General features: G+C 45.5%; 2 protein-coding genes across 5 annotated transcripts in view; one reads left to right on the plus strand and one right to left on the minus strand.

Moving 5' to 3' along the window:
• The window catches only part of ZC2HC1C (zinc finger C2HC-type containing 1C), a 52,157-nt gene that overhangs the window by 7,068 nt on the left and 20,732 nt on the right, over positions 1 to 24,357 (plus strand). For 2 of the 3 annotated variants that reach the window (XR_014883658.1, XR_014883656.1), the window contains exon 4: positions 22,550 to 23,978. The gene's annotated coding sequence lies outside the window, so the exon portion shown is untranslated. Of the gene's footprint in view, positions 1 to 22,549; positions 24,244 to 24,357 lie in introns of all 3 variants that reach the window. The other variant, XR_014883657.1, reaches the window with a different exon arrangement.
• On the minus strand, positions 23 to 23,817 carry NEK9 (NIMA related kinase 9). Of its 2 annotated transcripts, XM_085225326.1 has the most exons (22): positions 23,629 to 23,817; positions 23,005 to 23,182; positions 20,132 to 20,187; positions 19,220 to 19,290; positions 17,257 to 17,362; positions 14,559 to 14,690; positions 13,533 to 13,643; positions 12,929 to 12,993; positions 11,926 to 11,976; positions 10,722 to 10,914; positions 9,700 to 9,844; positions 8,737 to 8,937; positions 8,296 to 8,342; positions 6,912 to 7,067; positions 6,440 to 6,548; positions 5,739 to 5,900; positions 5,188 to 5,358; positions 4,909 to 4,968; positions 4,190 to 4,380; positions 3,798 to 3,962; positions 2,903 to 3,115; positions 23 to 2,514 (listed from the first exon to the last, which is right to left on the minus strand). In XM_085225326.1, exons 1-22 carry the CDS (start codon positions 23,815 to 23,817, stop codon positions 2,392 to 2,394), a joined length of 2,895 nt encoding a protein of 964 aa, XP_085081452.1. In that variant the 3' UTR covers positions 23 to 2,391. The 2 variants fall into 2 exon arrangements, with proteins under 2 accessions (XP_085081452.1, XP_085081453.1); XM_085225327.1 differs by lacking the exon at positions 5,739 to 5,900.

A 24,357-nucleotide genomic window follows, 5' to 3' on the forward strand; every position in this document is an offset into this window, starting at 1 on the left:
AAGAGATCAGAACACAAGCAAATGAGTTTAAACATTTATTTAAACAGAAACTCCAAACCACTCCACCCTTTAACCTTTCAAAAAAAAGACGACAAACTAGTTTTCAGCCAGAGTGTCAGAGCAGGCAAAAGTTGTGTTCCACTATAACAACTCAGTAGCAATACTAGCAGGAGACTGACACATATGGAGCTAGCACTGCAAGAAGGGGAGAAGTCAAAAGGATTTGAAACTGCTCAGAGGCACTTCTGCCTACTTGTCCTTCCAATTTCAGCCCATGACTAAGGTGCTGTCTTTAAACTGCTTTTTTGGTTGCATAGCTGGCTGGTGTGAAATCTGTGGTCTGTAACAGGCACAACCTGGATAGCGTGAATCCTCTAAGGCACATTTGAGATTGTGGAGCACGGGGCACCCTATGTTAGGACCCTAATTCTCCACTAAATCCAAGGGGAATCCAGTCTGTGCACCTAGCTTCCCAACTGCAGAGCATTGAGAAATGAGGATAGCAGTGCACTGCAGGAGAGCGACTCCCATCAGCTTGGTGCTTGCTTGTTGGACATGGCTCAAGCTCAACTCTTTGCTCCTCAAAGGCACTGCTGCAACATGACAACTTGATCGTTTCCAAATGCAACAACAACCCTCAAGCCGGGCCCCTAACCTGAGAACTGGCTCCAACACACGAGGGGAAAAGAGGGCAGAGTCACCAGGGCAACCAAGCAATGTGGCAACACAGAGCACCTGATGCTACTTCCCAGGAGGGCTGTCCTCCTGCCCTTCCTTCATTAGGGATGGAAGGCACGTGGGTACTACCATTGCCCCAGACACTGCACTGTAGAGACTGCACTCAATTCAGCTCCAAGATGCAAGCAAGGGGCACCAATAAGTATTTAAGAAGCATAAATTACAAGGAAAACGGTTTGGCATCCACCTCTAGACCCAAAGGGGGAATATGCTGGCTCCCAAAGGACAGTCTCTCAGAGAAAGACATCTAGAAGAGGTGATAGGATAACCAGCTCCATTTGACCTATGACAATTCTAGTGACGTGTCTTTGATGGGGACTGTCTAATGAAATCATAACTCCACTCTCACAGCAAAGGTGAGAGGGACTCAGGATTCCTTGGAGGCTTCACATAAAGTGGAGGGAGGCTAGATTCTCCCTGTCATCCTACCACTCCCAAACACTTAGTTCAAAATCAGTTTGCTAAAAAATTTGTGGGAAATAAAATTTACTTAATTCTTTAATGGGAAATGAGGAAACCCTGAGCAGACCATGCCTCTTCCCATCTCCAATTTTCTTTGGGAAAACCTCTTGCTTCTAGAAAGAAGGTGAATTCCAGACAGAGACTTGATCATTCGTGGTCATAGGGGAAGGCTGCATCCTGTGACCACAGCATTAATGACCTATTCTGGGTAGGAAAACGCATTCCAGCTTCATCACAACATTGAGTGGAAAAATACCGATTCTTCCCACACCCACACCAGGGGCTAAGCAGAACAGAAGCCAAGCAGGGAGCAGCTACAGGCTTATGCCAAGAAACCAGAAGCTCTGGCACCCAAACCAAATTGACAGCTGGAGCAAGAAATGCAAGACTTAGTCTGAGGACCAGACGCTCAGCATCTGATTGGGAAACAGGTGGTCTGAAACCAAGTACCAGAAATCCCATCTCAATCAGTCCCTGCTACAGCTGTCAGAAACTGCACCCGATTCACTTATCTCTGTGCATTGCCTGGAAGTTGAAGTGCACTAGGCACCCAGAATAAGGCCTTTAAACTCTCTGTACAGGCCACTGGACACAGCCATATGGCCAGAAGCTGCACCTTGGGGCCAGGGACATGCTGTCTGCCATCTCCCTTACAGGAAAATCTCTACCGCCTCCAGAATGAGATGTTCTCTGCTCCCTCAGCCCCCGAGCAGAGAGGAGAAGCATCACTGGCTGGGCCTCATTGCGTGGCAGGGACAGGATCCTAGCCCTTCACCCCTCTAAAGTGAAGGTGGTGAGTGTTAGGGTTCAGCCAGCTTCAGTACAAAACACGTCTCTTTCTCTCAGATGCAGCGATGAATACTGGGGTCCCAAAGGCAGCTCCCAGGAAGCAGTGAAAGGGCCACAAGCTGCTACCGGAGCTGTCACCATAATGGGGCCATACTGCTTCATGTGCAGAGCTGACAGATAAGGTACAAAAAGGAGCTGCTGCTGCTTCAATCACTGAGCTGGCCTAGAGCTCAGAGGCCCTTCCCCTTCAAAATCACTCCTGGTTCATATCAAACGTACATGGATGCCGCTCTGGAGCCTCCGGCCTCGCTCCTTGTCTGAGTGACCTGAAGCCAGGAAAGCCGCTCTCTGCATTCAGTTAGTGTGCTGTGAAGTTAGATGGATCCCAGTGGGCTCAGGAGACTAGAGGCTGGAGCGGCACGAGTCCGTTCCCAGGAGACACCAAGAATCTGAATCCAAGTCAGGTTTTGGATCCACTTCCATCTCCTCTTTGGCTGTCTGGGTTCCTTTGGAATGAACCTCCACCTGCCAAAACACACAGCAACCCTCTTAACAGCTCTGGGACTAGCTGCAAAGAAGCTAGGAGCTGCACAAGATATGATTCCTATTCTCCACATCCATTTGGGACTCTCCACAATATCTGACTGCTGATTTCTTCTAACCAGTAGAAATAAAGGGGAATCCCAGGTCCCTCAAGAACTGGGTTGTCCCCAGTGGAAACTGGCTTCTTGGCTTCATTCCCATTGCTACTAGCAGAGCCTAAATCAGCAGCTCAAACAAGAATCAGGCAACACATGTCTACTCTTATGGACGGGTCTGTTAAAAGCTGCTTCCTTCTCTGCAGTCTACACAGAACTAGGATCAGGGGAGTAAGTCCTGAGCATGGATGTGCACTCAGGTGATGGGTCCTCACCTGCTGCATTCCCCCTGTTCCACTGCAGAACCTCTGGAGCTGGGCACTCAGACGAAGTGTTTCCTGCTGCAGCTTCTTCTGGTCATCCAGACACTGTAAGACCAGGCTTCGGAGGTGCTCCACCTCTGCTTGAAGAGCACTGCACATGCAGCCCACGACAGGAGGCACAGCCTTATCTTCACTGCATGGCAAGTCTGGACTCGGGCAAGGAGGCTGCAGAGGCAAGAAGAGAAGTCAGACTGTGTTTGAATGGAAGGGAAGGAACCTTCCTTTAGGCCAGTTCTGTTGCCATAAAAAGAAACCCTGCATAGGAAATGTCACCTCATATGAGTTGTTGATCTCCCAAACTTGTAGAAGCTCATTATGTCTTCTGTACAAAAACCATTAACATCCTCTTTTGGAAAAGCTGATCCTGTCCTCACCAAAATTAACCTGGTCTAACCCCTTTCCCTTAGCCTGGAATCTGCACCTCCTCTTTGGGCAGAAACTCCTGGAATTAGACAATCTAACAGCAATTTCCTATGGCAGTCCCACTTCCACACAGCAATTTCTGCTTTCTAAGTTCTATTTTCTGTTAGGCTCCTGGGCCTCAGGTTTCTCTATCTCGTTTTTTTTTTTTTTTTTTTTTCCCTCTCTCTATAAATTAACCACATTTTTCCATATAAGTGATCTCATTATTTTCCATTTGGCTAAGTCCCAGTTTCACATTTTAGATTCCTGTAAGTTGTTCTCTTTGCAGCATCGTCTCTTCTCAACAACCCTCTTTTCCTCATCCAGATGAATTAGGGCAGTCCAACACCCTCTTCCCAGCTCTCCCCAAAATTCAGATATCGCCAGTTATGGTCCCAGGAGATTCTGGCCAAGCATTCACTATGAAAGACCTGAATAACATTACCCAGGGCTCTGTTTTAGGCTTGTTGAATCCAGTAGGTTCCTCGGGGGCCACTTTGAGTCCTTGAAGTTCCTGGTAAGGGAGAGTCTCCTTCTCAGGCTCTGAGGATGCCATGCTCATAGGAAAAGGGCTGTCAGGCATGGGAATGAATTCAGCATTCTCCAGCTCCTGGATACACCAAAGCAGGACTGTTAGGTGTCTGCCATCCCAAAGCTGATCTAATCTCTTCAATCAGTGCATCAGCACCCTCTTGTGGTAAGAAAGGCAGCTAGACCTAAAAGATTCCCCACACACCACAGATCTGAGAACCTTCTTAAGCAACCCTTAGAGGCAGAAGTGGAACCACTTCCCTTTCTTCAGCCCCATTTTAGGGCATTTCTAAAATACCACATTACCTTCCTCAGCCAGCCAGGGCAGGAGCTGATGTCAGCACTGTCGCTTCCCTTGGCTTCTGTGGTACTGATCCAGCCCCCCATCCCACGATCTGCTTCCATGGTTCCCCGAAAGCCTCCACTGGGATCAGGAGTTTCTGCTTCCCGCTCATTTTCCTCTTCCTCTCCTCCTCCGGTGGTGCAGCTCTGAGTCACTAGCAAACAAAATGACAAGTTTGCACTTTCCCACCTCCGTTATTCCTCTGTCACCAAACCCCATCTGGAGCAGAAAAATTGGGGCTGTGTACCCATGGTGGTGAAAGCACATGCTGGTGGCATCTCCCTCAACAGCTGCTTCTCTCCTAACAGACCTTCTCTCCCTGCAGGCCTTCCCACAACGCCTTGTGCACAGTAGTCTTTTGCAGCATCATGGCCCCTCCCACAGGTCCAAGAAACTGGACTCCACCTCTCCAGCAGCTGCCTCATAAACCCCCTTCAAGGGGTTCTCAGCTCTTCTTTGTCAAATTGAAGATTCTCAGCTCCAAAGGCTTCCCCTCCATTTCACTTATCTCCACCCTCCAACCTGGTGCATTCCCTTCCAGGTATTGCAGCAACTGCATTTCCTCCCTTTGAGCATTTCTGCAAAGCCTTTCAAACTCAAAGAAACTATGCTGCAGAACCAAACTGTGCACAGTCAAATGAACAGCCGATCTGAGAACAGCTCCCCAGGGCAAGTTACTCACCAGTACCAATGGAGAGGCCACTGCTGTTGGAGCGGATGGTTTTAGAATTCAACACCTTTTCTAAAGGGAGAAAAAACACCATTTTGGTTAGAGAGATATAAAGCAAAGGAACTCCTGCTAACAGTACGTAAAGGCAGCACTGTGAGGCCTAGAGCTCAGAGCTGCTTCCCACATTCCCCAGAGCCACCCGACCTGCTCCCAGGCAGGATTTATAGTCTTGTCCCTGGCAAGTAATCATCAGAATCAAGATCTCAAAATTTAATCCTAAACTTCACTTACCAACAATGATGATGGTATGCCAGCCACGGCATGACAGGTCTGGAACATGATGCAAAGATCCAAATATTGGCCGAGGCCATGAGGTACAAATATCAGAACCATGTGCTCTCTCAGTCGGTGTCATTGCCAGACGCCCATTCCCACCATTACCCCAGGCAAAGATATGGTTGTCTGAGGAAAAGAGAAATTCAACAGACTCAGTTTGCCTGCTCCCTGTCAGCCTGTAATTGTCACAGGGCTCACAGCCTCTCTTCTGTGACTGCTGTCCTGAAGTATTTGATCAGCCAGCTTCATTTTGCCAATGGGAGGAACAAAGCAATAAATCTATTAGGCATCCTGCAAGCCAGCACTGCAGCGCAAGGGGCAGAAAATGCTTGCTGCTGCAGTGACGGTGTGGCTGGGGCAGAGAGTCCCAGTCTAGGATGATTTTATTTATAAGTTTCAGAGCAGTACTGTGGGAGGGCTCTAGGACACGCACAGTGGGAGCCAGTTAACTACCCTGCAGATCTAGTTCAAAAGAACCCACCACAACCTCGTAGAGACCCACTCACCGTCAGTAGCAGCTATGGTGAATTCATCTCCACATGAAACCCTGATCACCTGCTTACCCCCCAGGGGGCCTGCCAGCAGGTTAATTCCCAGGTGCTTCTTATAGTCCCCAACACCAAGCTGTCCGCACTTGTTGGAGCCGAAGGTCAGCAGGCGGCCTCGCTCTGAGAGGAGGAACGAGGAGACAGTCACAGCGAGGGCCCAACTCTGGAAGCAGCCATGCATGCAGAGAACTAGCAGCACCAGCCCATAAGCAGAAAGGACTCTGCTGAGAAGCCAGCCAGACTGGGAGGGAACAGTGCTTGCCTCAAGAGGAAAAGCTTCAACCTGGAAACACCTCCCCAGTTCCTCGGGCTGAGTTAGGCTTTGCTCAAGTGACATCAGTCATAAATGATTCCTTCACTATCCCAGAGGACAGTGGATTTTCCATAATTTTTTCAAAAACCTCTTTTTCAAAAAAAAAAAAAAAAAAAAAAAAAGATTACTCTGGCAGCTGATGCTGCTGTTTTAATTGAGGAACGGGAAATCTTGGTTCCTGGAGCATGCATGAGCCCTGATACCAAGAACATAACCTTCAAGGTCAAGGGCCTGGCAATCATTGCACTGATAGCACCACTTCACCAAGAGAAGCCAGGCTGAAAGGGCAAAGCTGATGTAAAGGAATGAAGCAAGTAGTATTTGTTTCTTAATACATGTGGCTCACCATCAATGGAAGCTGTGTGCGTCTTCCCTGGAGAAATGGTACGGATCTTGTAGAAAGAGAGCTGCTTGGCCAAAGTAAGGGAAGTAGCATAGGGTACCTCACAGTATGTCTGAGAAAAGACATATGGATAAGCACAGAGTGAAGGATAACACATTCATCAGCTAAGACCTACTCAAGCAGGTCTTGGCAGACCACGTTAACCTAGACAGTCCTCCAGCACAGGTATGGAAAACTCCTGCCAGCTTCCAGTTACACTGGAGCAGTCACTGTGTTTCACTACCTCAGATCTGCCAAGACCACAGGGCAGACAGGAAGCTGAGGAATAATTTGCCCCTCCCCACAACATCAGTGTCCGTTGTCTTGGTCTGGAACTAACGAACGGGCACAACTCTAACAAACTTGTTGCAGGACTTCTCTTCCCGCACGTGCTACTGGCTGTTGGAAGCTGGAGGCAGGACCCAAATGCACTTACATCATGGTTAATTATCCCTGATGTGCACTGATTCAGGCCCAGCTTGTTAAACTCATTGAGTCCACACGCCAACACTTTGCCTGTCTGGGTGAGCAGGAAGGTCCCATCACAGCCACAGTGAACGGATACAATGTTCAAAGTCTTTGGAACATCCACCTATGTGGAAGAAACACACCCTGAGAAAACCCAAATCCCAACCACTGCTACATAGAAGCCAGAATAGGAAAAACATAGTGGGTTAGAAAACAGCGGTTCAGCCAGCCTGGGCACTAACAGCACCTAATACAGTTGCTTTGAATACAAGTGCAAGAATACCATAAAGTCTATAGAACACTGAAATTCTGTGCAGAATTTCAGTGCAGAAATTCAAGGCGTTCTAGATCTTGTGCACAGACACCTCTGATCCAGCAGAGGAACCAGAATGTGGTAAACACACATCCCAGTCAGCTGACATCTATGAGCTGCAGCATCAGGTAGCCAAGCAGGGCTGGGTCTGTGCTATGCGGGTGTGATACCATGTGGTTGCAGATATTTGGCTACCAGGCACAGCCATGCTGGTTTCTGACTCTCATTGGTTATTTTACATTAATTATCCCTTGCACCATGTTTCAAGAGTGTATGGGGCTGCTGAATCACGGCCTGAACCTTTGATTGATCACCTGAGGCGAGCAATGAGTCAGCCATGGGAGCACAGGTGAAGGCAATTCACCTGTGCTGCAGGAAGGGGTGGAGCCTGGCTCCACCTCTCCTAGACCCATTTAAGAGCTGACTGCCAGTAGGGAAGGATCTCTCTGGAGATCTGCTCCATCAGGAGTTCATCTCGCGAGCCCAGGACAGGGTGAGTGACTTTCTCTCATTTCCTCCAATATAAATTATATTAGCCAAGCTCCTGGATATATATATATATATATATATATATATATATATATATATATACCATCTGTATATCCATTGATTAAACACAAGAGTGTTTTACTTTGAACTCATCTTTAACATGTTAAGTGAAATTCAAAGACTCCCATTTGTTTGCAGTGTTGCAAGTTTCCTGTACAGACCTGCCGCATGCAATTTGGTATTTCCTATGATTTCTATAATACTAAGTTCAGCATTTCCAGTTTCAGCTTGGAGATCAGCTCTAAGTCATGATGCTGGCTAGTCTGGAAGTAGCACATCCCTTTGCCATGATCTCTAGGGATAAATGAAGCAAAATGAAGTGAGTAAATGAAAACAAAACCCTTGCAAACTCTATGATACCTTAACAAACAAACCAAAGCAAACCAAAACAAAAACCCTGCTTGAGCCTCAGGCAGCTAGCATTTCCAAATAGCAACAATTTTGGAGTTAAGCCCATGCAGATTTTGGGAAAAAGTGGTCACGGTCCTACCTTCTGAGGTGTACAGTGATCTTCTTCTGAATCCAAACCCAAGCGCCCTGTATCAGGGAAAACAGTACAGTCAGAAAGGGCCTCACAGGTGCCCACACCTAAGAAACTGTGTGGTCTCCCCCTCCTCACAGAACTAGAAACCCACTTTCCTACACAGATTGCCTGCCAATCTTCAAAGTAATCGAATCCCATTCACAGAATGACTGCCCTATTCACAGGAAAGCCAGGTGGTGCCCTAGAGCTTCTCAGAGAGAGGTCTCAAGGACTCAGTCCCATTTCCCATTCTCACAAGGAAAGAAAACCCCAAAGACACAACGTTCTTTATTCCACAGCACATGCCAGACAGCCTTCACCCAGGCCAAGCACTACACACGTGCACCATGCTGCCTTCTGGAGCAGGCACGCCCCAGTGCCTTTAGGTTCCAGGGAGACTCTACCTACCATACTCTCCACAGCCCCACGTGTAAACTTCTCTGTTCCTGGTCAGCACTGCCACGTGGTTATCTCCACATGAGACCTGCTCCACAGGGTTGGTAAGAAAGAAATCCAGCTGCAGGGGCTCAAGTACTTCAGAGCCATAAGCCTTGTCAATGCCAATGCATCCATAATAGTCCGAGCCAAATGCATACAACTGGCCCTCATCTGAAGGAGGCAATGGAAGCTTGGTTAGCACAGAGCTTTGATTAAGCTGATCATTAATCTCTTAGGACATGGCCAGAGCAACCTATTTTCTCTAATCACTTGCCTGTTTTTGTGCAGAATAATCTCATCAGGAGGCTATGGAGTTCTTTCTTAAGCACACTAAAATGGATGACCACGCACCACAACATGCAGCTTTTTCAGGCCACCAGTGTAAAAAAATCTTAGGTTGAACCTATCACATTTTGTAAAAGAAACCCACACTTTGATCCTGTCACTCCCTAATTAAGTCCTCCAGCGTGCTGAGCATCTGAGCTCATCCCTGTCAAACCTGTGCTTTTCCAAGCTTCTGTCACAATTGAGGCACTCCTTCCTCACACAATCCAAAAAAATGTTTCAAACACATTTAGATCCTTGGATTCAGGCTCCTCTGCCTTTAACACAAGGTATGTGTGAGAAACAACATATGCACTGATAAGAGTATGGATGCTGCACAGGCACAAGGAGTTGTGCTCAACCATCACTTTCATCATCAAAAAGAAATGCATCCTTAGGCACCCAGATTTCTTGGGAGTCAACATCTTTCCATGTACAATGACTTTCATCTATCTCCACTACTGAATGTTCAGTCCACAAAACTGAAGATTAGGTAACACACAGAGCTTTCTCCTTTTTGCATAATGCTGCTCTGCTGACCTTCTGTGAAGGCAAACAAGTTCAGAGCATAGCAAAGTGAGGGGACGGTGGTACCCTTCCATCTCTCACCTGTGATGCATACTGTGAAATCATCTCCACAGGACACCTGGCGAATGGCTTTTCCCTGAAGCTTCTCCACATGCTTTGGCTGCCGGTAGGATGCTCTATCCCCATGCCCCAGCTGCCCATGCAATTTGGTGCCCCCCTGCATATTCTGCAAGAAAAAAAAAAAAACAAACATCTGGTAAGCTTCTGTATCTGCAACTCCTGACATGGTGCCAAGAATTACAGTGTCTCCAAGGAACGACAGAAGACAGCACAGGACAAGAGAAAGCGTTAAATACTCTAGGGAAGAGACTGCTAGCTAAGTGGCAACACTTTAAACATCAACACAGTTCAACAGTTTTGCACAAATAACTGATGTGGTCTTAGGCCACCAGCTGGTGGGTTTAAGCATTGGTGAGGAATCCCTGCTCTTTTCTCACCTGCCAAGCTACAGAATCCACTTCTGTACAATTCATCCTTCAGCTTTTTAATCAGCATTTCTAAACCCTAATGGCTGCAAAAAAAACCATTATATAAATGTCACCAAAGCAGAAAGATCTACATAGTCTGTAGGAAAAAAAAGGGAAAAATAAAACAAAAAAACAACTCTGAGTAGCATTGAAGCTGAAACTAAAATATTAATAGCTAGCTCAAAGATTTCAATGGGCATTTTTGCAGGAACATCCACAAGTGACATCAAAGACAACAGTATTCCACAAATCCTCCACTGCACTTCTGGTCACCAGAAAGGAGAAGAAGAGATGTTTGACTTGATGTCTGGGCCTACACGTCTACCTTCAATCTTTAGGCACACAGCCAATCTCCAGTGCACCTCCCGGCACTAAGGAAATCTTCACCCAAAAGCACATTTGTCCTGGCAGACCTGAGTCGGTGCCAAAGCAGATGGCTTTCTGCAGCATCCACTGCAATCAAATTTCTCTATTTCCAGGCTGCTTCCCATCCAAATTTAACACACTCATGACCGGTTGGTGGATTCTGACTTTCCCTTCCCACCATCCCCCCTTCCTGCAGTTTCTCTCACTTACCACCCAAGTGTAGAGCTCCTTCTCCACTGTCACCACAGCAAAGTGAGTGTTACCAGCACACACCTGGCGTGCACTGCAGCCACTTTTGATGGCATCCAGCTTCTGGGGGGTGGACTTCCCGCCCCCCCAGACATACACCTCGCTAGTGCGTGAAGTCACCACTGCAATGGGAGCCTCATTCACCGTACTCGACCTGCACAAGGACCCCCCCAAGAACACACATGCTTTTAGGAATTTCAACATCACCGTCACCATGCATTTTCCTACTGCTCTCTCTCTACTGGTCTCCCCAGGCCCAAGCTGCAGTCCTTCACAACCATTCTCAGCCTGTTTTCACAAACTGCTCTCTTCATTCAGTCATCGTGAGGCCTCAACTGTTATAGACTGGCTCAGGATCAAATGCAGCTCTAAGCAGAAGTGAAAACAGCCTCTAGCAAGTGATAAAGAAAGCCTACAATCCAATTTCATGTCATTAAAAACAACAGAACACCTGGGCTTTCAATGAATTGCCACGGAATTGTTCTCATTTGTAAAGAAGTCACGAAATCTTGCTCAAAAGCTTCTAAATTTCCCCTATCTCCACCTGATTTAAATTACAGGCAGTCCATTTGAGGGAGATACAACTCTTCACTGCAGAATCAATTCACTAGCAGATTGCGAAATGGAAATTGTCATCAAACAGTTTGTGAACAACTCGTGAACTGGAACAACCTCACATAAAGTGATCGAGTTTATCAGGAAGAAAGGTTAAATTCTGTGGTAATTCAACAGATATACAAGTCACAGAAACCGTATACATGTGATATGTATTGCTATCTCCTCCACTAAGCAGAACTTTTGCATATATCCAGTTCTATGAAAGGTAACCATTTCAAAGTCAACATTCAGATAGTCATATTTCTCCTGCTCCTGCCTCAAATATTCAGGTTGTGAAGACTACATCCTCAGCAGGACAGATTATACTGCTGTATAAGACCTACTGAGGTAAGGTTCCAGCCATACATATGCATCTAATAGGCAGAGTAAAACGCGGGATGACAACTATGTAACAAATAATTCCCTCTGGAATGCTTCCTAGCATTTAAGGACCTCCTTAAAACTTTATTCCATTAAGGTTGTCACAGACTAACACTCTCAGCAAAGTTCCTCTCTGGTGAGCTGTTCTCCCCAGACTTCCCTTCCAAACATGTGCCAAAATAATTACCTTGGTCGCTTATTTGGCCCATTGAGCAGTGTGACTTTCTCCTCCATCTCTCTGCCAAAGGACAAAAAGCATTTTAGGAAACAACAACACATCTCCCAAAGCAATTTACTGATAATCAGCACACACATAGACTGCTTTCCTTTCCTATAAACTGCTGCTCCCTCTTGGAGCAGCTGTTTACGAGCTCACTGCAATACATGAAGTAGGGCAGAAGGAGTGTGCCACAGAGCTAACAAACTTCCAGAAGTGCAGAGAACAAACTAGATATATCCCAGAACTTGGCCAACCTATACCCATATTGCACTAGAATTACCCTAAAGGGCTATATTTTATCAGGGTTTGGGATTTATGGTGGTGCATATAGCAAGACAAAACTCAAACTTCACTGATCACCAAGCAAAACAATATCAGTATAAAGGACTAAGCTTACTGCTCCCAAGGAAACCAAAGTGGGATCCAAAGAGTCCAAAATACTGTTCTATCTTTAAAAGAAAGACAGTGTGTGCAGGCTGGTGGTCAAACTAAAATTAACCATTTTCAGTACAACTCTCTCAGGAAGAAAGAGGTACAGGAAAAAAAAGTACAAGTGTCTACGCTGTGTGAGATATGTATTACGAAAGGCATTTTTCAATGACCCTGAGAGGGTCTAAATGTAACACTTCCTTTAGAGATCTGAAAAGCAGAAACCAGCATTCCTCAAAGGATTACAGAATGGGATGCCTCCAAGTTCTCAATATAACAGCTCCTGAGACCAGAAATGCAGAGATCTTTCTCACTGTAGCCATGCCTCAACAAGCAGAGCAACTGACCAGAAAACAAGGAAGCAAAAATGCACTCCTCTCCAAAGATGATGAAGTATACTTCAAAAAGTGCCTCACATCAGGACAAATTAACTTAAAGGCTTTGCTTCAGAATTCTAAATGCCAGTAGTCTGTACAAACCCTCCTCCTCTTTCTACCACCTGGCTTGATCAGATTTCAGGCAAGACCATCTATCCAATTACCTCCTCCGTTTGCTGAGAAGGGGTTGTTCAAGCAGCTCATCTGCAGTGGGTCTCTTCTCTGGATCCTGAAAGAAGTGAAGAATAATCATTCTTTAGGAAATGTTCATCATCTACAGTGATACACTGGTACAAGGTTGCACGGACCTTCTTCCTTGCCTCCCCTCAAAAAAGAAAGGAATTAATTAAATATTTGGAATGATTTGGGATGTTTGGGATATGCAGTACAAACTTACCCACTCTGAATATATGCACACTATTCTTGCTTCCAAAAAAATTATTTCCTATAGAAATCTACAGTCATGGTCAGAATGCCAGACTGCACAGAGATGAGGCTTCCACCTCCATAACACTGCATGAGAAAATAATTTCTTCTGTGAGTCTGTAAAATAGTTGTCATCAGAGCAAACCCAGCATCCCTCCAGAGCCTGCAGGACTGAAAGGCATCCTGAGACAACTGCAGGAAGCCCAGCCTTAGTGATGCCCCAAGCCTCACAGAGATTACCCTGCATCTACAGCCTTCATGCTGAAACAGGCACATCATTCCTCTTCGCATCTGAACTACATAGCTGGGCAAGAATGTCTGAAAATTAAGTATTTCACCAACCTGATCTAGGCAGGAATTCACCATCTGGATTAGCTCCCAAGAGTAGACAGAGGAATCAACTTCCATGGCGCGATTTCCCTGTACAATCTTCACACAAAGGTTCAGGGGATTCTAGGCACAAAACCAAAACCAGCTGTAAGGGAACTGAACTGTGTACTGTGCCCAGAGGGAGAGGTGGTGCCGGCCTCCATTATTGTCTTCATCATTCTCTGATCAGGACACATCCTGGTCTCCGGATTCTCCAGAAACCTAATAATAAGTACTGCAGTACTGGTACCTCTGATAGCTAGGACTTGGTGACATCTGCCTTGTCATCAAATTCTCTTAAGTCAAAGGAGAACACGCTCCTCTCTGTATGCAAGCTCCCACACAGCATAAAACACCACACAGCATAGCTAATGTGAACTCTATAGCCAGGAAATCATGGTATTTTCACATGATTCTTGTAAGGGTTACAGAATCTTGTGCCATTCCAGCTTGCAGCTTTTGCCATCTCATCTCACAAGCAGTCAAACTGCATGTTCCAGCCAGCAATGCTCCCTTTTACCATTTCCATGCCAGCTTGGCCACTCTTCTCTTGCACCCAAACTTTGGGAAAGGACAACAGGACTAAATCCTGTAAAATCGGAAGGCTGTTTTTCCCTATGCAATGTTGCACACAGCTAGTAATGCTAAAAACAAAAACAAAAACCAAACCAACAAACAAACCTAAGTACACAATCACCAACTTCCTTCTTGTGGAGGAAAGGATGTTTCACCCACAACCAGGACACAGTCTGCAGTCAGCAGCTGATAAACCCGGGGCTATAGAGGAATGGGTTTGGCAAAGGCCATGGAAGCACCCATGGGAAAATCTTGCAAGCAATTTCTCTGACTGTTATCGGCACTCCCCGGCCACTGGTTTCTTAATCAGCAGATTTAAACAACAGTGAAAGAAAAACATGAATTAAGAAAGCTATGAGCCAAGCGTGTACCTCAGAGTGATAAAAATAAGGTTATTCAGTCCATCCTGGTTTGCAGACTTACAGTAGCATCAAAGGTCCTCTTCAAAGTAAGAAGCTCAAAGATGACACAGCCCACAGCCCAAATATCTGATTTGAAGTTGTATTTCACACCTTGGCAGAGTTCTGGAGACATGTAGTAAGGAGTTCCGACCAGCTGGAAAAAAAAGAATATTTAAAAATCAGAACCACTCTAGCAGTTTTCAGTTCTGAAGCTCTGCATCTCACCTGTTCACACAGGCTCATGAGCATCAGGATTCAACAGAGCTCTGACACAGCATTAGTGATACAGATCACACATCACCCCAACATGTGCTGGAGGGATAGGAACAAGCAGCACACTTCTTCCTCCCTCACCCACAAGCCTGTGCCTGCATTTCTAACAAGATCCCAGACACCTCTGCTCACATTCTGATGTAGTACGTGGTTCTCAACAGAACAGCAGTCGTAACAACACAACAAGGACTTGCCCCTCTCTTAAGTATACTGCCTTTGGGGGTAATTAGGGCTTCGCATACTGGCCAGCTATACAGAAATCCTGAGAAGAGATTAATGGAAAAGGGATCTAGCGAAGCTTCTAACATAGCTGTCAGGTCCTACCGGACAAAGGCCACTTTGTCTCTGATTAGAGAGGGTTTACTCTGGGGTCAGTATATAGAAAGCTGGCACTGGTCCTACCTGAAAGGCTTACACTTCAGAAGGGGGCTTTCCTGAACAGTGTTTAAGTTCCCTGCCTCAAATCCAAGAACTCAGCTCTTAAATAGAGAAGCCCTTCCAGCTGTAACAGAAATAGTGGCAAAGCTCAACGTCGCAAAAAGGAGATACACGAAGAGCAGGTTAAAAGGTGTAAGAATTGAGCTTTCATGAACTCAGATCATTTCCTAGCAAGCGACCAGATACTGAAATAGTACAAAAAGACAAGATTTAAGAGAAAGGGAAATATTTATAGCTGCCCTTTCAACTCCCTCAACAAAACTCCAAGGTCTACAAGGGCTGTCTTTCATTAGACTCTGATAGATTCTGAAAGTGCTTGTTAGGTATTTGGTGTACCATCATCTACCTTCCATTTCCTTTTACACAGCATGACAGCTACAGAGCTGCACAAGTCCTAACCACAGGAAGGCTTAGAGCCTCAGCTAGATGGAATATCACAAGAAGATCTAGGACACATCTTTTTCAGGCAAAGGATAATGTAAGGCATATTTTTCTGTATGTTCCTTGGTAACTGGGAGGAAGAGTAATGAATGAAGAAACAAGCATATAGTAAGCAAGATGTACCTATTTTACAAATTCATAATTTGACTGTTACAATTATAAATTTTATGATGAAAAATATTAACAATAACATTCTTTGCACTCATTTTACAACAGACAACTTCCAGACTGCCACTAGTCATTAGACCACAGATTGAACAGCTGGCCTGGAGCATAGCCAGCAAATATAAAAGAAAGATGGTTGAAAATATTTAACTAGAGGATTTTCATAAGTCAAAAAAAGGATGGAGGAAAAAAAGCTGTTGTATAGATGAATATACCCAACACAGGCAAAAAATAATAAGATGAAGATTATAGCACAGACTGCAGTTTCTCTGAAAGTCAGTAAGCCATGAAAAATGTGACAAAACAAATGGTTTTGCTACAGCCCAGCTTAGCAAGGGCTTTATGCAGTAGCCTTGAGTTCCCACTTACTGTACAACTGCACAATAGTGCTCTTATTCTGGAAGGAAGTTGGCAAGCAATTAACTGCACATCTTAAGAGAACACCAATAGCTTACATAGATCTAATAATAAGACCTGGTAAGGGGATGTGCAGGTTGGCTTGCGTCCTAAACTGTAATAAAGGCCTTTAGCAGATAGGAGATATCCAGACATTGTCTCCCTTTCCAACTCTAGTGCACAACCACAGAAATTAACAGAGCTGGGAAATCTAAGTCGAGCCTTTCAGGTGCCTGCAATACAGCTTGTCCTGTTTCATAACCATGGCTGTTCCAGAAACTGCTTTCTGGAAGGGTCTGGAACAAAGCCAAATTTGACAGCCTTCTGGTAGAACTACTTTTTTCTGCAATCTTTCCCACCCACCAACAGCATTACCAATAAACTATACATCTACCATAAGAAGCACCTTTCTTGCTTCTTTGTAATTCAGTTCAGAGATATTAAAGAGACAAGAGGCATATCTATGGCACAGTGCAATGTCAGGGAAACAGATCCAAGCTATCTCAGGCACAGCTGAGCCAAAATAGTCCTGCTAGCACAGCAGCATGACCAGGTTAGCTTATCTTTCTGAACTGTGTTTAACTAGCCCAGAGGGAGAGAGTTAGAAATATTGATGTGACTGTGCTGTCTCCATGTCTTCAGACTGCTACACCTTCATGTTACATAGATTCACCTTTGGAAGCACAGTGCCAAGGTACTAGAGAAAGAACAGTGCTCTCCAATGTAGTTATGCTGGCTCTGGTACAATTCCATGCCCACAGTGTCGCCTATCTTTAGTTTAAACCTCAGAAAGATAACCTGGGAGCAAGGATAACTGAAGGCTGCAACACATCAGCAAATACACCGATGTCAGTGAGATAAGTTAGGTGGAGAGAGGAAGGAAAAACACAGAAAATAAATTCAGCATTCCTGATCTTCTATAAGGCATGCAGAGCTGAAATGGAAAAATAAACAAGAAAAAACAGACTCCAACCCTCAGTTCTGCACAAAAGAAAGCATATACTCACAGTCTCAGCCATAGAGTACTCAGAGTTCAGCTTCTTTGCCAACCCATAGTCTCCCAGTTTAATCAGGTTTGCTTTGGTTAGAAAGATATTTAATGTCTTTATATCTCTAGAAGAAGAAAGAGAAATGCAGCTGAAATATACTTCCAGATTTCACAGTCTCCCACACACTACCACACCCCCCCTTCCCATAAGGTAACTGCTGCCCTAAGAGCAAACTCTCACACAGCTCTCCAAAGGCAGTCTGAGCCCAGGTACCAGGGCTGTAACAGCAGTTAGCCATATTTTATCATATGCCCTCAAAGCCACAACACAGTCTAAAAAGTTCAGGCTCCAAACACCTCTGTAAAAGCCACAGAGCAAAGATGGTTCTCTTTTACTTCTCTCAATTCCTTCTCAGCTGAAGGTCACTGAACAAGTCTTATTTTCCCTGTTTTTATGAGCGGATCCAAACCAAGTTTCTGAGCTTGCTAAGAAAACGCATGAATGTGTATGTGCAAATATAAGCAGAGGGTGCAAAACAGATGCTACTCCAGAACGTAAGCACAACATCCCTCTAGTTTACACCTCAGGAACAAGTCCAAATTATAGCATGACATACTATATCCCAAAGAGCAAAAGGCTGATGGCCAACAAAATGCATAACTCCAAGCCTCACTGCAAGTACTTTGTTCCAGATCGAAGGAGTTATGTGTAGAATCACAGATCAATACAAGATGCTGTTGATATAGAGAGGAAGCTCCCACAGTATGATGCGCTTCCCACAGCCAACACTTTGTAACATTTCCTTTCCCTAACATACTATGAAGAGCTTCCCAGTGTAGATCAGGACAATATCAAGTAAAGCAGCACTTTGCTTTCACCCCCTTGGGACATCGCTAAGTTCTGCGTCACTTCTGCAGCAGAAGGAAATCACTGCAAACATTTAAATAACTGTTCAATTCTTTGCTATGGATGGATGTGAGCCACACGTTCCCCAGCTGCAAAGATGGGCACCAGAAAGTAGGAAAATACTGCAAAGCAGCACAGACACAACATTGCTTTAGGTCAAAAACTTAGGCACTGCTTTGTGGAGTGTAAGCTACTAACTGTTCATTACTAAGACTCACTGATTAACCAGAGATTCAGACCGTCAGCAGCCAGGATGCTGTCTCAAAGATATGAGCATCCTCACACAGCTCTGCTTGTTACAGAAGGACGTTGTGCAGCACACCAGCCAACCTTGCTGAAAACCACAGTCTGTGTGTGCAATGCTCTCCAGAACGTCACCACCTCCTCACTCTGCCCACACACTGGGCACTCTTAAGCACACGTAAGCAATGAAATTTACCCCTCCCAAACAGCCAAAGCATCAGAAAAAGATAACTTAGCTTCACATTAAAATCTTAGAGTCAATGTCTATATTACCACTACCTGCTAACTTCCTTAAATAACAGATTAATTACATGGTATTTAGTCAAATCTGGGAGAAATCTTCATCTAAGTGACCTTATAGCATAGCCCCAACACAGTCTCCATCGCTGTCAGCTTCCAGGAATTAGATAGGTAAGGATGCACATATTGGTCTGAAGCTATTACTTGTCCAGCAGGTGTGAAGTGCCCTAGGCCAGAACTAACTGTTCTTCCTTCCTATCCACTTCAGCAAACATTGTTTATGTGCTGTGGCAGTAAAGGACCAATTTGCTCCTTTCCTACATGGATTAACTCTTTGTTCTCAAAGGTGCAGCAAAGAGAGCTACTCCATTTTCTGATACAAAATTTGTCATGTTTATTAGAACACCATTTCTAGTCCAACAAAAAAATCCTTACAGAAGTGATATTTAACATCTAGGCAGTCCAGCTACGCTTTGAACAGAGAATCTTGTGGCTTCCTTTAAACACAAAAGCAAAGGGTACTCAAAGGAGTTCTGCACTCACATCCACAAATTGCACTTGTTACCTCAGCTGTATGCCATGCAGCACATACCTGTGAAGAATTCCTGCTCGATGAATGCAGCTCACAGCTGATACAATTTGGAAGAGATACCAGAGCACCATCTGTAAAGGTAGAAATAAAAGTCTTATGTGAGGCTTAAACAAAAACCCAAAAAAGACCCATAAAATAAAAAAAACTTGGCGTCCCTGACACAGAGAGGCATAGCAAGAAGGCTTAACCACACTCATTCCTCTCTCAGGAATGTGAAAATGTATCATTACTTTCAGGATTTCCTGTTTTGGAAATCTCTGAATTTTCTAGTGTCATTCACAGTGCCAGTCCTGATAGGCAACACAGAATTCATTGAGTTAAAAGAATTAGCAAAGACAGTTAATGACAAGATAGAAAAGATCTACAACTGAACTCCCTAGAATTTAACTGTGATTCAATATTCACCATGAGTCAGGAGGCCTTAAAATGCATTATGTAAGAGAAATAAGTATAAGCATCATCTCAACATGAGGTAGAAACAGCAGAATATATGTTTTAAAGAAAAAGTCCATGGTGAGATAGCTTCAGAATAATTACTCAAAAAGAACTTAGAAAATGGTTAAGAGGCAAACTCAGTACCAACTATGAAGAAAGATTTTGAAGTGAATTTTTAGCCAAGATGATGGGACGACAAAAGTCAACTGAGTGCACTCTTATTCCTTACTAGGAAGCTTATATTGTCTAGAGATAGCCAAAAAGGAAAATAAAGCTTCTGATGGTGCATAAATGTCTGCAGTATTCAATAAAAGAGGAAGGATGTCAACCCCCAGATTTACAAAAAAAAATTCCCATCCCAGTGATATGGAGGAAAAAAAAAAAAAAAAAAAAAAGTAGCATGAACACTCAGATCACCAGCCAAAGCTCCAGAACACAAATCTAGCCCCACTGCTCCCCAAAACGAGTCCAGATTACCTCTTCTTCAAACAACTTGTCCTTCTGACGCAGAATCTTATCGTAGAGGTTCCCTCCTGTAATAATGAGTGAGAAAGAGAGAGGATCATCTTAGTTAATGACAGCAGTTACTCTGCTATCTTACTGCTGGGAGTGCTCAAATCCCACTAAAGACCAAGTGAATCACACCAGCCCTCTTCATGCTTTCCACTTACTCTGGTCAGGCACACACAGAATTAATTTTTTCCATCTAAGATCTTCCCTAGCTTCTTGGCATATGCAAACATTTAACCTGTACACCAAATCATGTGAGATTAAGTCTTATGTTTTCAGCAGAGTATGTATATTTTTTAAAACAAACAACAAAACACCAAAAAAAACCCCACCAGCATTGTGAGGCACAGAAGTCTCTGAAGACACCAATCACTGCCTTTCCCCACTTAATCTGAGCTGCCTCTCCATCTGAGATGTCAAATACAGTGATGAAGGATTCACAAACTATTGACAACAGCAGCACAACCAACAGGAGCCTGAAAGCAGCAAATGCAGCCTCTCCAAGGCAACTCACAGACTGAAAGGAGCGCTAAAAGAAATCACGTGGAGTGCTGAGGGCAGTGAGACTCTGCCAGATTAGCATCTTACCAGTAAATACCAAATCTCTGACCATATCCTGTTGCTATTCCATTTCCCAATTATTGTATCTTAAGTCCTAAAAGTAACAGAATACCTGTTCTATACTCATGGGTGTAGTACAAGACAGCTTCCTGCTGTTTCTTTTCTGAGTCTGTCCTGTTGTAGATGTCCAAAAAACAAAAGGCTGCTCTGTCTCCTTGAAGAGACAAGACTTCTGCAGTAGGGATATTCTGATATTCCAGTCAAGGTTCCCTTTGCTTAATTTCCTCTCATTCTGTCATGCTATGATCTCTCTCACCACATTTCCTTTTCCAGCCTTATGTTCACGTATGTAAATGATCTATGAGTGACTCTTCACAATTTAACCAAAGTTGAAATGCCTCTTCTCACAAACCTCCTTCCTTGCAATTCAGACTACAGAGGTTTTTAGCATTTTCTGTTCCTCATTTCTGATATTTTTATCTTTTTTTGACAGTTTTTCTGAGCCAAAGTGCAGCCCACCGAGTACCACATCACCAAAATCCTGCACAGGGAGATAAGTAATTCTTGATTCAGATGATCAATAACTTTGGTATGCACACATACCAAAACAGAACCAAATTACTTTTTTTTTTGTTCCATCTGATCCCATTTGAGTTTTGACTTTATTCTCTCTTCTGTTTTCTCTCTTTTTATAGAATATTTCTTCCCCAAATTTGTTTCAGGTGTATGCAATGAGATTATTTTCATGATAAATCCAAATCTTACGGTACCACTGAACACAGACAGAACTTTGCACAGGTTAGTTTCCTCTCTTGTACAATGGGACTAATATTCACCAGATCTCCAGAAAGGGGGTGCCAGTTAAACGGCAGAGACTTTGGATATTTAGCTATGCTTTTTGTCTCAGCTGTATTTTTGGGTTCTGAGAAGTGTCCTACAGAGTCCAGCCTTACTTTAAGAATTACAAATTATCTTGTGCTTGACATTGTAACAAATACAAATGTACACTGTAGCAGGTACAACAACTAACACAACCATCAGCAAACATCATACTCTTAGGTGTAAATGAGGTTCTCTCCTTTTCACACCCCTACTTCTGTGCCACTCGTAGATATTCAGGTAAGGCAGGCCACATACTCATCTCCTTGTTACTGTCTCAGAGCAAAGCAAGAGTTTAGAATCACTGACATACGCTACAGACATCAGTACAACCCATTGTCTCTCCATAATCCTCTCATTAATTTGTAACGGCTCCAAGCTTGCAGACATTTTGGGCATAAGAACTCTCAGAGTACTCCTAAAGCTAACTGTGCTTCAAGGAGCTCACGTTTCCCTACTCTTGCACTGAACTCCACCAAGCATAATGAAAAGCAGTGAACTTGGAGAGGCAAAACCAGCTTTAGCCGATGTGCCAGCAAGGATGTTTGGCAGAAACGTTTTGTTGAGGTTTGCTGTCTTCCTCAGCCAATCCTGGGAAAAGCTCTTTGTCAAAGACAGTGCCACAGTAAGTCTCTTCCACCAAAAAAAACCCCAAAGCTGATAACCCCTAAATACATAGAGGACAGATAGCCAGGTGAGCTGTCCCACATAGGAAGCAGCCTGCAGTTCCAGTCAGTCTCCTGTTCTAGCAATACCAGCCACATACTATCTCCAGCTGTCTAAGAGCAGTTGTAACACAGACACTCATCTCGAATCCTTCCTCCTCCCCATCCCAGCCAGGGCTGTTTACCCTGCAAGCTGCAAATGCTCCCATCTGATCTACTCTTGGATGAAATGCTAAAGTTTTCTCCACCAACAGTGGGATTGTATTGTTTTTTTTAACAGTAAACATAGAAGCTGGCAGCACAAGGCAGGAAGAAGTCCTGATTGCAGCATGCCAACAGATTTTCAAGCTCTGACTTATAAACAGACTCCTTCATTTGGTGATTACGTGACAGAAAACAGCCCCACTCTATACTGGCAGAGGGGCCCGAATATCCTCATACTCTTCTCTTATTGTCCTCCTGCAAGAACAAAAGAAGGCAGGTTAGAAGTGCATACTATCAGTAAGCCACTTCTTCTGTTGCACCAATTGCTCTCAGCACTCAAGAAACTGCCCATGAACTGTCTGCACAGACCACAGAAGAATTTTTAATCTCTTCTTCAGGAAGCAGCACAATCCATCTCCGTTACTCTGCCTCTACCCAGGGGACACCCCAGCAATGCTCCCTGCGGGCTGTGTAGGACGGTAACTCAGCAATGCAGCAGCCTGCTTTGGTAAGAGGGAGGAGGGCTCTCACCATTACAGTACTCCAGCTCAATCAGCAGCGTGGTGTTATCCATGAAGTGATTGTAGTACGCAATGATGTTCTCATGCTGCAACAGAGCAAGGATAACGATTTCATTCAAAGCATCACGACGCTCTTTCTCTGAGAGACGGGTCAGGTCCACCTCCTTCCACACCACGAGTGAGTCATCCTGGAACACAAAAACACCTTTTAATTAAATACACGTTACTCTGAAGAGAGCGACGTGCCTTCGCGGCAGGAAATTAAAAGTTTCGGGAAAGGCAGGCAGGCTTTCCTGCCTTTACAGATTTCAGACAAAGGTTCTTTGCAACAACGAGCTCCGAGCTGTGCCGTGTGTCACCGGGAAGGGCGCCCTGCAACCGTTCTCCTAGCCGGGGGCACTAAGAAAAGGAACGAGGCTTCCGGGGAGAGGACGCAAAATTTGTTTCGTCTCAATGGACCGCGCGCGCTCCGGTCCAATAAAGGGAACGTCGCGCATCCGACCCCGCACCCGCAGGGTGCCGTACGAGAGCGGCAGCCCCTCGGAGCCAGCCCGGCGGCGGCGCGGGCGCGGAGCTGCGCAACGCCGGGCGGCGCGAGGAGGACGCGGCGCGGAGGGCTCCCGGCCCGGCCTACCTCGGTGCGGCGGTACAGGGTGGCCTCTCCGAAGGCGCCGCGGCCCAGGATGCGGATGGGGATGTAGTGCAGCTCCTCCTGCTCGCCGGGCAGGCCGCCGCCGCCGCGGGAGCCGCCCCGGCCCGAGGACTCGCTGCCGAAGTCGGAGCTGATGGAGTCGCAGTGCCGCTCGTACTCGCCCAGCGACATGGCGGCGCGGCGCCGCGCGGCTCGGCCCGGCCGCTCCCTCAGCGAGGCCCCGCGCGCCCGACGGGCTCCATGTCGGCTCCCGCCGCCGACCCGGAACCGCTTCCCGCCGCCCGCCGACCTCCGCGCTCCCGCCCCCGCCGGCCCGAGCCGGGAGCCGCTAGGTGAGCGTGGCCGCGGGGCGGTCCGGCCTTCCGGCGGAGCCCTGCGGGGCCGGGCCGGGCCTCCTTCCCGCGGGCCGGCGACGCTCCTCTCCGGGTCGGGCCCGCTCCACGCGGGGAGCGGCTGCGGGCCCGCCAAGCCGCTCCTGGATGGAGCGGTCGGTCTGTGTCCTTCGAAGCCGAGCCTCGAGGACTGCTTTCTCGGAAAGCTGTCGAGATACGTTTTGATAAACGTTCTCTGAAGTACCCGATTCGTGTCCAAGAGAAGGTCATTATCAGACAGCTTTGCTTTTTCCTTGCTATACTACACACCTAGCACAGGTTTTGGAAAAAATAATTGTTCCTGGGAGAACTTGATGATAAACTGCAATTGTATGAAGAG

Source organism: Meleagris gallopavo, chromosome 5, assembly GCF_905368555.1.
Source record: "Meleagris gallopavo chromosome 5, MGAL_WU_HG_1.1, whole genome shotgun sequence".
In the NCBI taxonomy this organism is placed as follows: domain Eukaryota; kingdom Metazoa; phylum Chordata; class Aves; order Galliformes; family Phasianidae; genus Meleagris; species Meleagris gallopavo.

Coding starts and splice junctions, on each gene's coding strand:
- NEK9 (XM_085225326.1), bottom strand. CDS start 23,817: ATGTCGCTGGGCGAGTACGAGCGGCACTGCGACTCCATCAGCTCCGAC. Junction 17,363..19,219: donor CGAGCAGGAATTCTTCACAG/GTATGTGCTGCA, acceptor TTCTTCTTCTAG/AGATATAAAGACATTAAATA. Junction 11,977..12,928: donor CTTCTCAGCAAACGGAGGAG/GTAATTGGATAG, acceptor GTCCTTTGGCAG/AGAGATGGAGGAGAAAGTCA.